This window comes from Myxine glutinosa, chromosome 5 (genome assembly GCF_964187855.1).
Source record: "Myxine glutinosa chromosome 5, kmMyxGlut1.1, whole genome shotgun sequence".
NCBI lineage: Eukaryota > Metazoa > Chordata > Myxini > Myxiniformes > Myxinidae > Myxine > Myxine glutinosa.
Window position 1 is genome coordinate 199,435,952 of NC_136265.1, and position 17,385 is coordinate 199,453,336.

The window sequence follows — 17,385 nt, forward strand, 5'->3', positions numbered from 1 at the left end:
GTGGTGGGAGAGGTAAAACACACATGGACACTGCTATGACTTCCAGGACAGAAATCAGAATTTCAAAAAAGTGGATCTCGGGTGGATTCATGGGGATAGAAAAGATCAAGGTTTTGGATGGGGGAAGAGGAGATGGTGGTGAAACTTGCAGGTTAGTGTTTCCGCAATACAGTTGTGATTCTTGCTGCCCAAACTTTTACATCTTTTAGACTTTTAAAAAAATTATAAAACAGCAAACTCATGGAAGAACAAGGTGACAGAGGACAAAAAGGCAACACACCAATTGTGGAGCAACAGGAGGACACAAGCATGGGAATGAACGAGAAGGAAACAAAATTGAAGGGAGGAAACGAATGAACATGCAAAAATAAGGTTTTGTTAAAGGAGGTGATTTTTTTAATAGAAAGGATGACGAGAGAATGACATCGTTTCATTTCGTGGGCAGCCTGGGGCTGCTGGTTGCATTGTTGCTGAGATCGAGGTTGTGCTGCTGATGCATTGGCACATGTAGGTCGGATAGGGCAGGAAATTGTAATTTGTTCAGGGTGTCGGCGACAGCTTGCCTACTCTTTGTAGGCTATGAGCCAGACCCCCCAAATTTGACCGGTCGGTTCCATACAGATGGAGTAAGGCTCATTGTGATTTTTAGCAAGATATATGTCCCTAGATATGAAAACAAAGTGATAACAGTGTATAACTCTCGGCCATCTCTGTGTTATCACCCGAAATATTATTATACGCCCGCTTCGCTTCGCCAAAAAATGTGATATTTGCTAAAATTGGAATAAATATGTTTTTAAGGACCACAGAGTGCCGAGATCGAGATCGTATTTGTTCGAGAGATCATGATAAACCTAGAGTGTGGAGCAAGTTTGCATGCATTGTGAAATATAATGTAGCTGATGTTACAAACCTACTTTAGGATACTAGCTAATACCAAAAATTACACTGAGATACCAAAAGTAGTAGACGAATAAACCTAAAATGTTCAAAAGCTATGTTTCGTTCCACAATATCAAAATTATGGGGTATGGTTGAACATATTTTGAACTTTGCCAAAATATGTGCCCCAAACAACCACCATATTACAAAGTAATGATATATTCCAATGCAGTGGTTCCTTGCGAAGATTGAGGGGTCAAATGTTACTCTGGGAGTTTTCATTTTTGAAATATTGACAAAAATGTACAATGTGAATTCTGAACTCGAAGCGATTTCGACCACTTTTTCACTAAATTTAACATATTTTTTGTCATTATATCAATATTTTAATAAATAACCCCCACAAATGTTCTATATTTCTATTACTATATTAGTTGGCATCCAGTATGCAAATTATTGGCACTCTGTGGTCCTTAAAAACATATTTATTCCAATTTTAGCAAATATCACATTTTTTGGCGAAGCGAAGCGGGCGTATGATAATATTTCGGGTGATAACACAGAGATGGCCGAGAGTTATACACCGCTATCACTTCTTTTTCATATCTAGGGACATATATCTTGCTAAAAATCACAATGAGCCTTACTCCATCTGTATGGTACCGACCAACCCCCTTGGCTCATAGCCTATTGTGAAAGACACCGTTGGATCTCTAAATTCCACCAGTTATGCTGGCAGACGGCACGCCCAGTTTAACGCCCGTCCGACAGACGGCACACACATTGATGCCTCACGCTGCCTGTAACACCAGGATGACAGTTTATAGCTGGGCCGAGATTCAAAGCCAGGCTAGATGGATCAGACGCTAGTGGGAGGATGACATGAGATTGTGGTGTATTACGAACATACGAAGTCCTGGAAGGACCAAAACATTCAGAATCATTGGAATCTCCCACGATGAAGCTGATTCCGAGGGCCTTTCTCTCTCACACCACAGGCAGGTTGGTGGTCTTTCTGTCTTCTACCGACTCCTCTCCGGCCTTTATCCCCCTGCTCTGTCTGTGCTCTGCTGCCCAAATATATCTGCCAGCATAATTGCAGGACACACAAGATCTGCCTGCAACCCTCTTCTGGTGAAACTGCCAGAATCAAGACTCTCTGCTCACCTTCACTCCTTCATTCCTCTTTTTTCCCCACCTCTGGAACAAACTCCCTCACTCTCTTCAATCCCTCTCCTCCCTCCAGGTTTTTAAAACAGCTGTTCTCCACCATCTCTTATCTTCCCCCATCAAAAACCTTGATCTTTTCTACCCCCGTTAAAACACCCCAAATCCGCCTCTTTCAATCCCCAACGTCTTTCCTGAAATTCATAGTAGTGTTATTTTGCTTTATACCGTGTACCCCTCCCCCCCCCCCCCCCTTCCACAGATCTACCGATGTCCTTGTTCGCTACTGTTGTTGTGCTCGTGTGCTTCCCACTCTCCCCCTCTTGTCTCCCGCTCCATTCATTGTATGTTTTATGTGTCTGTGCATCTTTTCATGTTCAATGTGTTAGCTCTTACACGAGCCTCGATTCTGTTTACAAAAATAAAAAGGGAGATTGCCAGTGAACTGCTTGGGGAAGGTGGTTCCTCAAACAGCAGAAAATATAAACAAACTAGAACAGCACACTGTCGAGAGCACACCTCTGCCAGGCTGAATATCCCACTGATAGGCCGGATCTCGATTGGGACCTGAACCAAAATCGAATCGGCTTCTTCTTGTCACCTAACCAACTCATCTACCAAGTTTTTCCACAACTTTTTGAAATATCATGCTATATAGTATATATAGTTGTTTTGCCCCATCTCTCAATGGTGAAGAATCACTTAAAAAATTCTCGGAACCAAATCTGGATCTGGAGCTTCACCGAAGTCTGTTCATTTTGTCCTTGTCACGTACCCAACCTCTCCACCAAATTTTGTCGGAATCCGTCCACAACTTCGAGATTTTCTGTTCACAAAACAGACAGAGATGCAAACATAACCTCCATCCACCTTCTGTTGTGGAGGTAAAGAGTCGAGGTGGGCTCGATTTTGGAAATTCCAGAAGCCTGGATCACTGCTTCCAGAAGGCTGCATTTTGGAAGTTAAACGAGGATGGGGTTATTGAAAAACCATGTGCATCTTGGAAGAGGCCGAGTAGGATCAGAGGGATTAGAGAGCAGAGAGAGATTGATAGGTGGAGCGGCAATAAAATATAGAGGCCACTGACCTATTTGCGCAGTTGGAGCAATAAGCCTTGTGCTTCTGCTTCTTCATACAATACCATTAGCTTTCTACATACTCCAGCGGCTTTCTACATACTCCAATCTACATACTCCAGATTCTACATACTCCAGGAAATACAAGTGGTGACACAGGTGCCAAGCCCATCGGGGTGAGCAGTACTCCATTGAGCATTGGACACAAATAGTGTAGGGTGTGAGTACTTCTGATTTTTCACGGAACGTCTTGGATTGACGGATGATGCCCAGACAGCTGTTGGTTCTGGAGGCCAGCTTTGCTCTCTTGTCAGCCGAGGAAAGGTCGTGGCTGGTGCTTAGATTGAGCTCCACGAGATGACCTCTTCCAGTGAAACTGCCTTTAGAGGCCATTTTCCCCCGCAGAGTCGGGGTTGGCCTTTTTGGGGGGACCATGGTCCCCTTTTTGAAGCAATGTTTTCTGGCCGGATGCCCTTCCTGCCGCCAACCCTGTTGGTCGCCTCTTGCAACACAGGGAATTACCAGTGAACTGGTACTCAATTTGCCGACCTCGGAAGGATGACAGGCTGAGTCAACCCCCCTGGCGTTAATTCAGCGATCGACCGGGATTCGAACGCAGGATCCTAGGATCCCAAGCCGCACCCTAACCGCTAAGCCAACACCAGGCATGACCTCTTCCAGTGGCTCAACATTAAAATATATTGGCGGGTTCATTTCCGTCTGGAGCGACAGGGTGAGACCGTGAGATTAGCCGGGATTGAAAGAGGCGTTTCATTTGTCAGACCAGCATCGAATCGTTTCCATCAGGGTGATGCAGCTGCTCCCTGTCCCTCAATGGAATGGTTAACTGTGTGGGACGATGTGGAATCATCTGCACAAAGGAAAAGCTTTCCAGCACATTGGAGTGGCCGTTTATGTATATGATGAACAAGAATAGGCCCAGAACATTGCCTTTGTATCTCCACCGGGAGAGGAGCAAAGAGAATGCCAATGATGGGAATGCATTAACTGTGCGAGTGGAGGAAGCGAGAAATGCAGGCGTGAAGGGCTTTTATTTATTTATTTATTTATTTTCAATGAAACTCTTCTTTTATTCTGCGGATTTGGCAGTACTCTGCTTATGGGATTGAAATGTTCCCCAAGCACCACTCTTGAGGAATGTGTTGGCCAATTTGGTGTGAAGGTTGTTCGGTGCTCCTCCAGTTTTCACTGAATAAATGGCTCTCGGCATCGCTTCCCATAGCCCAATGTAATGGATACTGAAACTAAGGGGTGAGGATGATGATGGTGCAGATCAGGCCATAGGACCCATACAGTTGATTGGGTTTCTCCTCCTTGGAGCAATATTCTATATGTATTCTCTGCAACACCCTGCCTATGAGGAATCAGGAGTGTTTGTCGTTTGATTTTATTCCACCAGAAATCCATCCAGACCAGACTGCCTAAAGGTGAGTACGTGTATGTTAATGTGTCGTATTTTTAACACATTTTTATTATGAGAACATGGAGAAGCTAAATTAATAATTTGGTCCAAAGGTCAATGTCAGCTAAAATCGTCACTTTCCATGCAAATGACCTGAAATTTTAACCACTTGCATATTGGTTTATTGAATTGGTGCAAACACTAAAAACCGATTGTTTTGAGATCAAAAGGTCAGGGTCATAAAATCATGAATTTCCATCTGATTGACTTTAAATTTGAATAGGGTGGGAATATTGGGTCACTGAATCCTATCGCTTTTGAGGTCAAAAGGTCAAGGTCACCTAAAATCGTCAATTTTTTGTAGTTTATTTTAGTCATTTTCGTTGTGTTTAGCATACGGTAGAAGAAGTTCGAATACAAAGTGGACGTGGACAAGCTTTGCATTTTTCAGATGCTTTCTAGTTTTATTTTATTTTGCCTTGATGTCAATTTAAAATTCCCGAAAGGAACATTCAAGATAATTGACAAATACAAGTTTCAGAATTTTGGTATACTGCTCCTTTCCTATACCATCTCCAGGCGCTGCATGATATCATCCTCGGGCACCGAAGGGGGCCCGGTGATGACGCGTGCTGAAAGGGAGTACTCGGTTTTCGCTCCGGTTGTTTGTCCGGGCGATATCTCAGCCATCCTTTGAGCTAGGAAGCTGAAATGTTGGCACAATAATGAGTACGTGCTTTGGCAAAAACTTTTTCTTTTTTTTTTTTTGATTAATCAATTAATTGATTAGTTACTAAATTATTATTGATTAATTAAGTCCTTATTTATTTCCTTTCTCGTCTGGGCAATATCTCAGGTATTTTTGATTTATTGATTAATCAATTAATTATTTATTTATTTATTTGATTAATGAGTTAATCAAGTTTTTTTTAAGTTACAGATTCGGATGAAACAGTGGTGGTTTAGGTATTCTATTAACCAGTTGATTAATAATTTAATCATTTTACGATGATTATTTATTTATTTTTGGTATTAATCACTTATTTATTTTCTTTCTAATCTGGGCAATATCTCGGGCACCATTTGAGCAAGGAAGCTGATATTCAGACATGAAAGCGACCAATTGGTGAGGCTATAAAGGATATTTTTGGTTTATTGATTAATCGATTAATTATTGATTAGTCAATTAATCATTTGATTATTTAATTTTTTCGATTAATGACTTATTTAATTAATTCCAAAAAGTTACAGCTTCGGATGAAACACTGGTGGTTGAGGTGTGCTATTAGCCAATTGATTAAGAAATTATTTCATGATTATTATTTGTTGATTTTAATTATGCAATTAATCAATCAATTATTCCACACCTCTCCCTCCCAATACCGTCTACATGTGCTGTACTGCGGCATCGCCAGGTGTCTAATGCGCCCTGGCAATGCCGCGAGCTGGAGGATGTTATTTATTTATTTGGCATGCGGTTGGTGTACTTTGAATGTATCTGTACTTGTTTTGCTTTTTTTCAATTTTGCATGTCATACTGTGCGTTTCATTCACTTCTTTTTTTACTGTGTGCAGTTGTGGGAGGGAAAATTATTGCAGTCAATGGCACTGGAGAGGTTATGCAGTTCCGAGCGTGAACCACATGCCTGCCCTCACAGCCATGCCAACCAACGGCAACAGCAGCAGCGACAACAACAGCAGCAACAATTGCAGCAACAACAGCAGCAACAACAGCAGCAACAACAACAGCAGCAGCAACAGCAACAACAGCAACAACAGCAGCAAAAGCAGCAACAACAGCAACAGGTCCAGGCTGTTGCAAACACGACTCAAGGTGAAGTATCCTGTTTTCATGAATTGCTCACTGCCTTCTACATGCTGCCACCTTTCTTTGCTATTTTTTTTTTCCTGTTACATTAAAAAACAATATTCACTAGAACGCCACTCAGTAGAGCGCATACTCCCGCCGTGGGTCAAGTTGGAATAGTACGATTTCACAAAAGTTTGAGGGAGTAGTTCAGTGACAACACAAGACAAGACAACACAAGACAGACACTGCACAGATAGATAGATATATATATACTAGCTTGGCTCGGCTCACTGCGCTCGCCTCACCAAGCGTCGATACTGAGGCACGGGCGTATTTTAACTGAGGATAATGACTGTACCTGAGTTGCTGTGTTGTCATGATTTTCACCAATCATAATACAAACAATTACTTTGCACAAATGTATTTGTTGTGTTTGTGATATTACATTTTTATAGGCAATTTCGGTTGAAGATTTAGGTTGAATGTTTTTTTTTCAAGAAAGAACCCCTCAGCACATACATAGGGGAGGGGTAGGTGCAGACTGGAAGTTTGGGACGATTACACCTCACCACCATGTAATTCAAAACACCTCACCACCACGTAATTCAAAACACCTCACCACCAAGTAATTTAAAACACCTCACAGCCATAAAACACGTAATAAAAACACCTCACCACCACAAAATTAAAAACACCTCACCACCACGAAATTGAAAACGCCTCACAGCCATAAAACACGTAATAAAAACACCTCACAGCCATAAAACACATAATAAAAACACCTCACAGCCATAAAACACATAATAAAAACACCTCACAGCCATAAAACACGTAATAAAAACACCTCACCACCACGAAATTAAAAACACGTAATAAAAACACCTCACAGCCATAAAACACATAATAAAAACACCTCACAGCCATAAAACACGTAATAAAAACACCTCACCACCACAAAATTAAAAACACCTCACAGCCATAAAACACGTAATAAAAACACCTCACCACCACAAAAATAAAAACACCTCACAGCCTTAAAACACGTAATAAAAACACCTCACAGCCATAAAACACGTAATAAAAACACCTCACCACCACAAAATTAAAAACACCTCACAGCCTTAAAACACGTAATAAAAACACCTCACAGCCATAAAACACGTAATAAAAACACCTCACCACCACAAAATTAAAAACACCTCACAGCCATAAAACACGTAATAAAAACACCTCACCACCACGAAATTAAAAACACGTAATAAAAACACCTCACAGCCATAAAACACATAATAAAAACACCTCACAGCCATAAAACACGTAATAAAAACACCTCACCACCACGAAATTAAAAACACGTAATAAAAACACCTCACAGCCATAAAACACATAATAAAAACACCTCACAGCCATAAAACACATAATAAAAACACCTCACCACCACAAAATTAAAAACACCTCACAGCCTTAAAACACGTAATAAAAACACCTCACAGCCATAAAACACGTAATAAAAACACCTCACCACCACCCACAAAATTAAAAACACCTCACAGCCTTAAAACACGTAATAAAAACACCTCACAGCCATAAAACACGTAATAAAAACACCTCACCACCACGAAATTAAAAATACCTCACAGCCAGCCATAAAACACATAATAAAAACACCTCACAGCCATAAAACACGTAATAAAAACACCTCACAGCCACGAAATTAAAAACACCTCACAGCCTTAAAACACGTAATAAAAACACCTCACAGCCATAAAACACGTAATAAAAACACCTCACCACCACGAAATTAAAAATACCTCACAGCCAGCCATAAAACACATAATAAAAACACCTCACAGCCATAAAACACGTAATAAAAACACCTCACAGCCACGAAATTAAAAACACCTCACAGCCTTAAAACACGTAATAAAAACACCTCACAGCCATAAAACACGTAATAAAAATACCTCACCACCACAAAAGTAAAAACACCTCACAGCCAGCCATAAAACACATAATAAAAACACCTCACAGCCATAAAACACGTAATAAAAACACCTCACAGCCACGAAATTAAAAACACCTCACAGCCACGTGATTTAAAAACACCTCCCCACCACGTCATTTTACACCTCAACACCACATAATTCAAAATACCTCACCACCACGTGATTCAAAAGCACCACCGCGTTATTAAAAACACTTCACAACCACAGAAATAAAAGTTTCAGGGAGTAGTTCAGTGACAACAGACACTGCCCAGATATGTAGATATATAGATAAATAAACCTGAAAATCGCAGAACCAGAATTATTTATTTGGTCTGGGAAGCCCATGTGAGGTTTCTTCTTCTTCAGCCTCTCACAACCCTTAAAAGATGCTATCTTTTTTTAAAAAGTTGGAATTTTGCCAAATCTGTTTTATTCGTTTGTTAATATACCTCAGCCATTGACAAATCTGGAACTAAGTCTTTATAAGTTCATCAAATACTGACACCACGAATGACATTTGCTGAGCTAAATGTTGATATCTCTTCTGAGGTTAAAAAAAAAAAAAAAAAAAAAAACACTTTTAAAGCATTATACGTATCAAGCGATACATTTTATGAAACGGGGAAACCTAATACACACTTTGGTGGTTTTAAAATGACAGAATGTCTTTATTAGAAAGAAAAAAAATGAACATTGAAGACGACGCTGCTAAAAAAAATACACCGCTCTAACGCATAACCACGAGTTTAAACTACATTTACAACAAATATGAAAACTATTTTCATATCACAATGTTAAATATAGAATATAATAATAATAATAATAATGCATTTATTTTATATAGCGCTTTTCAGGAAGCCCAAAGACGCTTTGACAGAGTGCAAAACATAATGCATAGCAAAACATAAAGACAATTGCAAAAAAAGAAGAATCAATAGGGAAATATTCAAAGCACAAAGGAGGGAGAAGGAGAGGAGATAGTCAGGGGTTAGATGCTGTGGGTTAAATGTTGAATGCAGTGTTGAACAGGTGGGTCTTGAGTGATGTTTTGAATGTGGTGAGTGAGGAGTCTCTGATGGTGTGAGGTAGCGAGTTCCAGAGGGTGGGAGCAGCGATGGAGAAGGCCCTGTCCCCCCAGGATCTAAATTTGGTCCGGATGGGGGGGGGGGGGGTCAGGAGGTTGGTACCAGCAGAGCGGAGGTTGCGGGTGGGAGTGTGTCTGGAGAGGAGGTCAGCCAGGTAGGATGGGGCCAGGTTATGGAGGGCTTTGTAGGTCAAGAGGAGGATTTTGTACTGGATTCTCTGGGAGATGGGGAGCCAGTGAAGCTTGTAAAGGACGGGGGTGATGTGGTCACGGGTCCGGGAATGGGTGAGTAGACGGGCAGCGGAGTTCTGAATGTATTGGAGTTTATTGGTGATTGTTGAGGGTGAACCATAAAGGAGGCTATTGCAGTAGTCCAGACGGGAAGTGATGAAGGCGTGGATGAGGGTTTCTGCAGCCACGGAGGAGAGGGATGGACGGAGACGGGCGATGTTTTTCAGGTGAAAGAAGGCTGTCTTTGTGATCTGTTTAGTGTATTTGTCGAAGGAGAGGGTTTGGTCAAAGATGATGCCAAGATTCCGGATGTGAGGGGAGGTGGATACTGGGAAACCGTCGATGTTGAGGGCAAAGTTATGGGTGGACTTGGTGAGCGTTTTTGGGCCAATGATGATTATTTCAGATTTATCACAGTTAAGTTTGAGGAAGTTGATTTGAAGCCAGGATTTTATTTCAGTGATGCAGTTTGTCAGGATAGAGTGGGTGGCGGTGGAGATGGACTTGGTGGAGATGAAAAGCTGGATGTCATCGGCGAAGCAGTGGAATTGGAGACCATGACGGCGGATTAAGTGACCGAGGGGGGACAGGTAAAGGATGAAGAGGAGGGGGCCAAGAACTGAACCTTGGGGGACACCTTGGGGGAGGGGAGCAGTGGGGGATTTGCAGTTATTGATGGAGATGAACTGACGTCTGTCAGAGAGGTATGATTTAATCCAAGAGAGGGCAGTGCCGGTAATGTTAAAGGTGGTTTCAAGTCGGGTGAGGAGGATGGTGTGATCGATGGTGTCAAAGGCGGCGCTGAGGTCGAGGAGGATGAGAATGTTGAGGTTGCCAGCGTCAGAGGAGAGGAGAAGGTCGTTGGTGATTTTGAGGAGAGCAGTTTCAGTACTGTGGTTGGAGCGGAATCCGGATTGGAATGTTTAAAATGGATATATAGCCCTATCTAAATAGCCCTATAGCCCTATAGCCCTATATATATAGCCCTATAGGTTCTAAAATATATAGAAGATAATGTTAAAAAAAAAATAGCCCTATCTTCCAATGGTAAAAAATACATTTTTTACATACAGTAAAATACATACATACAGTAAATACAGTAAAATACATACAAATACATACAGTAAAAAAAAATACTTCCAATTCCAAAAAAAAAAAAAAAGCTTGGTGTTGGGCTAGCGGCTAGGGTGCCAGCTTAGGATCCTAGGATCCTGGGTTCGAATCCCGGTCGATCGCTGAATTAACGCCAGGGGGGTTGACTCAGCCTGTCATCCTTCCGAGGTCGGCTAATTTGAGTACCAGTTCACTGGTAATTCCCTGTTTGTCGTAAAAAGGCGACAAAAAGGGTTGGCGGCAGGAAGGGCATCCGGCCGTAAAACATTGCTTCAAAAAGGGGACCAAAAAACAACAACAACCACGGTCCCCGAAAAAGGCCAACCCCCGCTTGCGGGGGAAAATGGCCTCTAAAGGTGTTTTTTCTTTGTTTTGCTTTTCCAATGGTAAAAAAATCCTTCAAAAAAATTCCTGGATCGGGAATAATATCCTGAGCTTCCCCAAAAACTAATCAATTCTTCCTTATCCCAAGGGAAATCATCCCACCAACTTTCATCCAAATCCGTTCAGAAATTTTCCAGATATCTTGTTCACAAACATACGAACACACACACACACACACACGGACACGAGTGAATGCATTACTCCCTGGCGGGAGTAATTACCAGGATAAGAGGAAAGTGAGAAGGAGGAGGAAACTGAGTACCAGGCCAAAGAGGAGGGCTGTACTCCATTGAGTTACGGACCATGGCTTCGTGGGTGGGTGTTTGGGGGTGCTCCCCTGCGGGCATTGGGCGTGCTCCCCCGCAGGCCCTGGACACTTAATGCTATCAACGGAATCTATAATAATCATTGTTTGTGTATGAACCGCTGATGGAGCTTTTTAGTGATCATCAAAACCAACAATTGCTTGCACAATTTAAGTGTATGCGCGTGTGCGTGCAGGAGTGACAACAGATGCAAGAGCCATCCAAAATTCAGCAGGCATAGTATGTACTCCTTTATGAACACGCCATTTTGATTGTGTGATGCAATAAAACCTGCGTTACGTGCCCTAAACTCGCAACTTGGTCAACATGTGTCGCGGAATTTTACAATCTTTAATTATTTTGTTTTCTTTGTTTTACTCTTTGGGTGAGAAACATGTAGGGGCGGCACAAAACGGGTCACGCTATTCTCTATTTTAATATTTACCTGCCCTCACTACTCGTATAACCCGTGCTTGGTTGAACTTCTCATGAGTGTTTCGTGACGCTTTCTTCACAGTTGTATAAATGCTTTTCTGTAACGTCCATTTGATGGATGCCACACACATTGACGGATGTCTCTGCATGCCGGGTGACAGTTTATAGCCGGGTCGAGAGTGGAACTCTTACTCGATTAGACGGCTGAAAGGCGAGTGCACACATCTCTAAGATATCCTGCGAACCGATTAAACTCGTGGTGATTCATTGGAGGAGTTGTCCGACTCTTGTGACCAGATGCTGATGAAACATCAAGCTGGGGGCGGGAGGGTGATGCAAATGCTACTGTTTAACTTTTATTTTAATACCATCTACTATAGATGGGTTACCACTGTTGATGCAAAATCCTGCAAATACTCAAGTTTATGGTTTGAGTATAACCGAATAAAAATGTAAACAAGTATATGCATTACAAACCTCGCAGAATCTAAATTCCAAACTCCATGTTGCTTTTAAGCAGGAATCAAGTAAAATGTTTCTTTCCTTTTTTTATTTATAACTAATGTCTGGGTGAGACTGCTGATGTGATGGCTTTTTGGCTTTTTATTATTTTATCATGGCTTTTTATTTGTAGTCGACCGCATGTGTGTGCAAGATCACACGATTTCTCCAACCAGTTTATTGTGAAAGCACCGGACAACTTTTAACAGCCAATGTCTTTTCCAGCTATCTTTAGAAATGCCACTGACAGGGGTTAATGCATTGAGCGGTCCTCGGGCAAACATGACACATAGGATGGAGGGAGGGGGGGGGGTGGTGGTGGTTGTGTGTGTGTGTGTGTGTGTGTGTGTGTGTGTGTGTGTGTGTGTGTGTGTGTGTGTGTGTGTGTGTGTGTGTGTGTGTGTGTGTGTGTGTGTGTGTGTGTGTGTGTGTGTCTTTATGGGTTTGGGGTATAGCTGAATGCCATTTGGGAAGATGTAGAGCAATTGTTTATGTGTTACCTCCCCAAACTCCGGTTACGGTGCCCCTCAGAGTCGCGAGAGGGAACGCGGTAGAAAGATTTGTTATTTTGAGTGTTCTAATAAACCATGGTAAAACCACACCAATGCAATTGTAGAACAGGACAAGTAATTGTATTAAGAACTCTCACATCTTATTATAATAGAGCAAACGCATATGGTTATGTCGTTATGTCGCTATGTTTGTCGCTATGTTTATATGCGATGAAAACGTCTTCTTCTTCAAATAAAATTACCACCCTCTTAATTAAACCTCTTAATTGCGTTAAGACTGCTGAGACCCCTCAGACCTTTGATGATGCTTTAATTCCCCCAAGACCCTTCAGACCACCAAGACCCCTGAAGACCCAAAACACTCAAAAGACCCCGAAGACCCAAAACACTCCGAAGACCCCCAAAGGACCCCAAAGACCCAAAATACCCTTCAAAGCCCTGAGGCTCAAAAAGACCCTGAATACCCAAACACTCAAAAGACCCCGAAGACCCAAAACACTCCGAAGACCCAAAATACCCCGAAGACCCAAAACACCCCGAAGGCCCAAAAGCCTCTGAAGACACCAATGACACAAAAGACCCTGAAGACCCAAAACACCTCAAAGACCCAAAATACCCTTAAAGGCCCAGATGATCCAAAATACCCTGAAGACCCAAATGGCCCTGAAGACCCAAAACACCATGAAGACCCAAAAGACACCGAAATGGTCAAAGATGCCTACCCCTCTGAAACGACGTGTGGTGAGGCGCACGGAGCACGGCGAATCACGCTAGCACACAATAATAACACTATTAAAGAAAGTACCATGAAAATGTCACTTGCATCAAATGAACAATATATATGATGGTACCATCATTCCCCAATGTTCTCAAAGCAATAAACTCACGATACGACAAACGTGAGTGGAATGTAACATTCCCCAAAGTCCGTGCACGGATCCCCTTGCTGGGCGAAGGGTGAAGTCGTGCAGAACGATGAGAACAGGCAGGTATCGCCACAGCGGCGGACGAGGAGTTACGAGGTGAGAGGTCGATATGGGAATTTCGGCCGATTATGTAAACCAACGGCAATCAACACTGAGGTCGATATGGAAATCCCAACGACAAAACAAGATGCACCAAGCGGGACAGCCTGTTCAAGGACAAAATGGCATATCGGCCTGTAATGGGGGTTCTTGTTTTTTTTCTCTAACAATAACTCACGCTTGGTAATAAAACCTGAGATGCAGGTTTAATTGAAATCGCAATAGAGGACGATGTCGTGGGCAATCCCTTTCATGGGAAGCCTCAACTCATTCGCGACCAATATCAAAAAAAGTCTGCTTGCAGCCTCGACGCAACTTACGGCTGTATCTCTCTCATGGCCGTCTCCTCCTCTCTCCTTCTCTTCCGGTTTGTTTGCCGCGTTTTCCTTTTTCCTTCATAAATATTTATTTATACCTTTTACTACAGCCAACTCCATTTCACACAAAAATCTTAATAACAATATTACCTGAAACTAAAAATATTCTACAAGTATATACAACAAGCATTCTGAGTATTGCGCTGCAATACATGTCCCCTACCGGCAGTCTGTCGTCCGGAAAACTGTTGGGGAAATTACCAAGGGTTATTTACCCACAGGTTCTGGATCGTTCCCAATCGCTAATTACCTCAGGACGGGCTCACCTGTGATTCGCACTCGGGACTTCGATTTGTACACCTTGCAGACAGGTCAGCAGAAGCACGAGAAAATAAGTTGTTGATAAAGAACCTTTCGAGTCGCTAAATATCAGTAATTTATTATATTTTCCGGTTCACAATCAATGATCGATGTGTATATATATATATATGTTGCTCGGCTTGGCTCGGCCCCTCCCGAAAGCGCGCGCTGTGTCGTGCTTTTGACGTTTGCGAGACGAGGCTGAGGGCGTGCGGTGCAGCTTGAGGAGAACTCTAGAATAAACAAGAGATATCCATGTTTTTAATACTTTCGTTTAATTAACGATATCTGCCAAACCACGTGCCCTATCGCAAATTCCAAAAGGACATTTTAGTAGATTGACATGCTGAACAGATCTGTGAAGTTTCCCCTCGATTGGATAAAAAAATGAGGGAGCGGCTCGGTTTTAAAGGTTCATGCTTAAAAGCGTCATAACTCTGAAACCATGTGATGCATGACGTCATGCTCGCTGACCTTTTTGTTCGTCATGGGTATGCGATTCTGCCTGCAAAGTTTGGCCTCAATCTGCTCAGCCGTTGCAGAGAAAAAGGGGGTTTTGTGTTTTCACGAAAAACAATATGGCGGCCGAACCACGTGACCTGTGACGTCATAATTACCATTAAAATATTCTACAGACCGAGTCCCCCCTACGGTGAAAATTTGATCGAAATCGGTCCTATTATTGCAGAGAAAATCTTTTTTAAAGGAAATTAAAACTTAAATTGGCACTGAGATCATCAGAATCATCTCTGATTCGGAAAACTGTTGGATCAGAATTATCAGAATTCCCAAAGTTCAAAGTGCCATAACATTGTCAAAAATGATCGAAACGTCATGAAGTTCGAACTTCATCTGTAACTTATCATGAGGAAACCATGTGCCAAGTTTGAAATCATTAGCATAAAGAGTTTAGAAAAAAAAGTCCGGAAAAATGTTCTTTGCGTGATGGACTGACGGACGGCGTGCAAACCTATAGTCCCCTCCGGTGTACACCGGTAGAGGACTAATAACAACAAAGGTGGAAGTGACGGATCCGTAACACGATCCCAATAAAAAGTTAACCTTGAGTGATCTATCGTGCCATTGAAGCTGACTCCTTTTCTTCAAGAAACTGTGCCAAACAATGTTTTAAACCTTTCTTTGTTTTAAAACATATTCTTGCAATATCCAATGTTGAGTATAACACACGCTGCCTATTTAATGTGAATTAGGAATTGTGAACCATCTGGCAAAACCCTCTTATCTGCTTTCTTAACAATTATCTTGAGGAAGTTCAGTCATTCAAATTCCTGGGTCTCACTATCCGTTATGATCTTTCTTGGAAACACCACATGCTAAAGTAGACCTCCAAAGCCAGCCACAGACTGGGTTGGGCATCCTGCGTTGTACAAAGTCCTTTCTTAGCACACCTAAACTCCGATACACCGACAAGGTCTCCATCCACAGCTTAATGGAGTACCACTCTCCCCTCTCGACTGGCTCCCCTGCCTCGTATCTTGCTCAGCTTGACGTCTTGGAAACCAAGGCCTTTAAGATTATTGGAATCTCCCACGATGAGGATGAGTCTATAGTTCTAGCACTTAGCCATCGCAGACAGGCCGGTGGTCTCTGGCTTCTACCACCTCCTTTCTGGTCTTGCACGCTCTGCTCTTTCCGTGCATTGTTCCCCCAGGTTTCTGCAGGGCACACATGGTCCACCATCAAACCCATCTGGTGAAACTACCTAAATCCAGAATGTCTGCTCACCTCCACTCATTTTTTCCTCTTTTCCCCACCTGTGGAACTAACTTCCACATCCTCTTCAATCTCTTTCTTCCCTCCAGATCTTCATGACAGCTATTCACCACCTTCTCAGATCGCCCACAATCCAAAACCATGATCTTTTCTATCCTTGCTAAACCACCCCAATCTCTCCTCCTTCCAAATTTCCAGTTTTCCCTCCTTGGAGTTTCCTTCTGTATTCATCATATCCACTCCTTACATCCTCTACTGTTGGTGCTCCTCCCTCTCTCTCTGCTGTTCTTTTTGTCCAATTGGGTCCTGATCTGTTCAGTGTACTCACACTAGTTCTTCCAAGAGCCTTGAATATGCATCCCCCCCAAAAAAAAAGACTAGGCCCAAAACCAGGGAACTCTAGCCACTCCACACACAAAGAGACATAGACATAGACAGAGACAGAGACATAGACATAGAACGAGAGATGGAGAGAAAGAGAGATGGAGGGAAAGAGAGATGGAGGGAAAGAGAGATGGAGGGAAAGAGAGATGGAGGGAAAGAGAGATGGAGGGAAAGAGAGATGGAGGGAAAGAGAGATGGAGGGAAAGAGAGATGGAGGGAAAGAGAGATGGAGGGAAGGAGAGAAAGAGATGGAGAGAAAGAGAGATGGGAAGATGGAGAGAAGGAGAGAAGGAGAGATGGAAAGATGGAGAGATGGAGAGATGGAGAGAAAGAGAGGAGAGATGGAGAGAAAGAGAGAAGGAGAGATGGAGAGAAAGAGATGGAGAGAAAGAGATGGAGAGAAAGAGAGGAGAGATGGAGAGAAAGAGATGGAGAGAAAGAGATGGAGAGAAAGAGATGGAGAGAAAGAGATGGAGAGAAAGAGAGGAGAGATGGAGAGAAAGAGATGGAGAGAAAGAGATGGAGAGAAAGAGAGGAGAGATGGAGAGAAAGAGATGGAGAGAAAGAGATGGAGAGAAAGAGATGGAGAGAAAGAGAGGAGAGATGGAGAGAAAGAGAAGGAGAGATGGAGAGAAAGAGATGGAGAGAAAGAGA

General features: G+C 42.5%; 1 protein-coding gene across 1 annotated transcript in view; it reads left to right on the forward strand.

The window, feature by feature from the left end:
• LOC137428271 (uncharacterized) overlaps positions 1-17,385 on the forward strand; it is a 149,972-nt gene that overhangs the window by 67,399 nt on the left and 65,188 nt on the right. Inside the window, exons 7-8 of the mRNA XM_078777451.1 lie at positions 6,124-6,382; positions 11,660-11,703. Coding sequence (XP_078633577.1) covers positions 6,124-6,382; positions 11,660-11,703 — 303 coding nt within the window. The remainder of the gene's footprint in view (positions 1-6,123; positions 6,383-11,659; positions 11,704-17,385) is intronic.